This window comes from Chaetura pelagica, unplaced genomic scaffold (assembly GCF_000747805.2).
Source record: "Chaetura pelagica isolate M959 unplaced genomic scaffold, ChaPel_1.0 scaffold145, whole genome shotgun sequence".
Classification (NCBI taxonomy): Eukaryota; Metazoa; Chordata; class Aves; order Apodiformes; family Apodidae; genus Chaetura; species Chaetura pelagica.
In genome coordinates, this window is record NW_009953332.1 from 441,309 (window position 1) to 445,705 (window position 4,397).

The 4,397-nt window shown below is 41.7% G+C and overlaps 1 protein-coding gene across 1 annotated transcript in view; it reads right to left on the reverse strand.

Annotated features, from left to right (window-relative positions):
* Positions 1-3,893, reverse strand: part of SNX30 (sorting nexin family member 30) — a 25,314-nt gene extending 21,421 nt beyond the window's left edge. The window contains exons 1-2 of the mRNA XM_009998161.1: positions 3,873-3,893; positions 2,204-2,392 (exon numbers count right to left, since the gene is read on the reverse strand). Of these exons, the coding sequence (XP_009996463.1) occupies positions 2,204-2,392; positions 3,873-3,893 (210 nt within the window). The remainder of the gene's footprint in view (positions 1-2,203; positions 2,393-3,872) is intronic.
* Between the last annotated feature and the right edge of the window lie 504 nt (positions 3,894-4,397).

Genomic DNA, 4,397 nt, shown 5'->3' on the forward strand with positions numbered 1-4,397 from the left:
TCCCTACAGTGGTGTCCAGTCACAGCCACAAGTGAACATTTCAGCACTAGCAACTACATTCCCCTCTTTCACCTAGTGATGCTCCTTTCCACAGCAAGGAAGTCCTCAGCATAACTCATTCTAGAACCCACATTTATCCAGACCCTTGAGGTTCCAATAGCATTCCTCAAAGGAGAAAGAAAAAAAGCAGCCATCCTTGTGTCATCATCTAGAGCCACCAGAGACCCCTTCAGCCCTTCACAGGTCTCAGACCCTTCTCTCATGCAAGGCTGCAAGGGAGCTCTTGGGAATCTACAGCCTTACACTGATGACAATAGTAAGGTCTGCTATAAAACCTTGACCTTCAACCTGGAGGTGCAAGCATCAACACTTACCCTCATCACTAGGGATTGCTTCTGTGCAGCTTTTTTGCCATGTCTAATTACTGCTTTCAGCTTCAAGGGCTGACTGGGCAATTAGTTTGGCATGAAAGAGGCCTTGTTACAGCATTGTTAGTCTTCCGAATAGTCTTTTTTTTTAAACTCTGGTAGATAGTGCAATGAGGCACTGACCTCAGAGGTTAGACAGACATCTACAAGAACAATAAATCTGAAGAGGTGAGGCTTTCATAGTGGTTTGATAAGAACAAATCAAGCACTGTTTCACAATAGTATTGTAATAATTTGGCATAGCAGAATTATGTGCAACAGTGAGATTCCAAATAAAACAAGTATGAATAGACAGGTAGGTAGATATGCAACATCAGAAATACAGGATGAGGGATACTTCTAATTTAAAGCAAGAAACCATTGGGTAATTGTGGGAAACTGTTCTTTTCTTTCCCATGTCAGGTCTAAACACAGTAAACACCTTTCCCATGTTCCAGAGTTCTTTAAGAAGGAAGGCAACACTTGTACAAACACAAGTTTCTAAATAGAGGAACATTATTAGAGTGCCACTGCACAGAGATACTTTATCTTAAGTGAATAATCAGCTCTTGATTTGAGAGAAACAACTTTAACCAATTTTAGCCATTTTTCTATGGAAAGTTGTGCCTCATTGCTACTCCTTCTGATCACGTAACAGCTTCAGGCTAAGTTGCTCCAAGTAGAATGTTCCCTACAATACTTCTTAGCGTGTTCTAGTAGTCACAATACAGCATTTCTTGCAAGATTAAGACAGACCAACAAAGAACAACAGGCCTACATTAAGTGTGCAGTAAGAAGTAGCTCCTGTTTTAGAGAAACCACATCTTCTCCTGTGTAGCCTAGAAGTGGAACTTGGGACTAAACATTTTGAAAAGAAGTTATCTGTGGTCTTTAAAGGCTTCATTATCTCTAAGGAAAACATTCTCTCCTGTATATTGTGCCACTTAAGCAGGCCAGAGGAATGTTAACCTTTTTGAGCAAGTGGATCAAGTATACTCCTAGCAAAGTTAGGGAACACTTTTTGCCTTAGGTAACTTCAAGTGTTCAAAACAGTTATCAACACCACCTAGGAGCTGGTGCTTGTGAGAATGAGCTAGTTAACAGAAACCAGCATTCCATACGTGAACGCAGTGGACTTCTCAGATCACTTTTCCTATCAGTGCACTTAGATTGCATTAATGATTGAACTACAACGTGTGTTGAAAATATCTCTAGTATAGCTTTTTTGGCGGGCAGTAGCATTCCTAGGCTATTTAGTTTTAGCAGCAGCTGCCCAGCCTTTTGTAGTAACAACTGCACTGAACCCCATTCACAGTTGAGGGCCAAGATGATGATTTAGGTAAGTGGCTGACAGAGGAAATGTGGTAAACGCTTCCAGCAACAAGCTTAAAGCATTTCAGAACAGGATAGACACAAATTGTGAGATGACTAACTGAATCAACAAAAAGGCACTCTCCCCTTCAGGGCAGGTAACTCAAACCAAAAGGGTGTCAGATTACTTAATAAGAGCAAACTTTCAAGTTAATGAAAGAAACTGGCCTTGCAAGTTCACAAACAGTCCTACTTAAGAGTCAGAGACAAAAATCTAAGCTGACACATTAAAAGTTTTGCAGCTTCATATACGGAAGTAGTAACAGTTCTGCAAAAAGAAGTCACACCTTCAGCACCTTCACAAAGTACTGAAAGACACTAAGTTCCTGTTCTTAGAGAAATAAAATGCAAGACACAGAGGTCCAAAAATGCCCTAAAAAAAGCTCCCTGAAGGAAAGAATACTAGGAAAGCAGTTACTTTATACCTTTGTTGTAACCCTGTATGTGATATATGTCTCCATTGTGCACACGTGCTTTTTGGGATCATCAACAGTGACAAAGAGGTCTCTAGTTTCCCCATCCAAGTCATCATCCAGCTGCAGTCTGTTGAGGAGAGATGAGGAGGAGGCTGGACTAGAAGTGTCCACAGGTGTGCCATTGGGTAGACTGAGATCCTGTATGGGAGAGAAAAAAGCAGCATATTTTTAATAAGTGATCAGATTCACTTTAAAGCGCAGTATTCTCAAAGATGCCACTGATAAGATCCACTGATACACTACAAGGGCTGTTTATTTCAACAGCTCCAAGGATCACCCTTTTCCAGGTCACCTGGGCAATCCCCAGAGCCTGGGCTTTGAGCGTTAGGTTGTTCTGCTGTTCCACATGTTTAAGAGAAAGCACATTACCAGTGTACCTCTCCTTAGTATGGCACAACCTAGTCTCTACTCATGAGAAAGTGTAAATATTGCTGAACCAACAGTTTCTGGGGAGGCTGAACCTACTTAAACTCTAAAAACGAAACAGCTTGGCAAATGAAGAGACCTACAGGCTTCAGGCAAAGTTCAGATGACTCGAATGCAGTCAGCCTTCACCTCCAGAGACTCCTTCAGCAGAGGAAGAAGGGCAAATTTGTATCAGAGGCTTCCTTACAAATCTGTTGACAGCAGTAAAAGACTGATTAGTCGTCACTGCACTACAGGACAGTCACAGGTCATACACTCCAGCAACAGTATCTACGCACTCCTCCCTTGTAGACTCTTAAGGCAAAAGAAAACACTGTGTTTTGCTCAGGGAGGTCCTTGTTCCCATCCTTCCAGATACAATAGTATCATCCAGTGATTAGGGAAGACCAAGGTTAAAAGAACCAACCAGCGGCTACTTCAGGAAAAACATGCAGGGGTTTGGGAAGTCTGCAATTCCTTGAAACTGGATCAGTAACAGGGTAAAACAAAACAAAACCCACCCAAAACAAACAAACAAAAAACCCCAACAACCACTTTACAGCCAACTTGGTACATTCTCACACCTTCAAATCTCACTTGGATACAGACCAATTACTCTATACAGCCAGTGGTTACTCCACTTTGCATAAACATCACAGCAACTTCACATTCTTTGCTCTGGTTTTGTAGCAGAGGGTGCTGACAGCATGTTACAAGTCAGACAATACATAGGAATATCTGACAACAATGTTAGAAAGTCCCAAAGATTCACAGCTCTTCTCTTCAGAGAGGAGGTTTTTGTTTGTTTGATTTAACTATTAGCAAGAACAAATTTATTCAGAGTGTTTCCCTTGTAAGGACGAAGGTTCCTCAGAGTTTGCTAGACAGAGAAGCTTCACTACAGCTAAGCAGCACATTAACTAGAAGTGTTTTCAGTTTAGAATTACTAATTCACCCCAGCTTCAAAGTCTTTAAGTGGTTAAATGAAAAGTGTAATCTTAGCAAAGCAATCCTGTTTGGGTAAGATCCTCCTTGTCCATCAATATTCCTTATGCAATTGTGGTTTATGTTCCAGCAGGACAAGGACAGTCCCTGTTTTCAGAAGAAGTCCTCCTTTGTTCAAGGGTTCAGAATCACAAGTGAGAGCTTCAAGTTAAAGCTACTTTAAGGTCTGCTTTTGACAATGGCTAAGAGAACAGGGCTGAGTCTCTACCTGTCTTTGTCCCAAACCCATCATGGGACTGCTGGGATGTTACAGACAGCCCTCTGCCTCTTCCAGTCCTGCAAAAGTCTGGTAGCACTGCTCTTCACCTTAAGGACTGCCATATCAAGTAGGGAGAGCAACATTTTAGCCTTTCTGGGAAAGGGGTGAGCTAAACTATTGTCTACTAACAGAGAGGTTAGATGCATTCTCCCAGCTAATACTCAGAATTGTTTGCCAAAAGTTTTCAGATTTAACTAACACATGAGCACGAATTAGAAGGTAGGCAGTAAAATGCTCTCTTAAGAGGGCAACAGAGCAGGATGAGTGTGGCACAGCTTGCCAGCTCATATACAAGGCAGACAGCTTGAACTACACAAGCATGTGGCTTGGAATCAATCTCACAGGGTATGTATAACAGGAAGAAGCTATGCTGCAATAACTCAGCAGATAAGGAGTTCTGATGGAGTTACACAAACAAAACAAGCAGAAGACAGGGTAAGATTAGCAACAAGAGAAGGCTGCAGAAAATCTGCA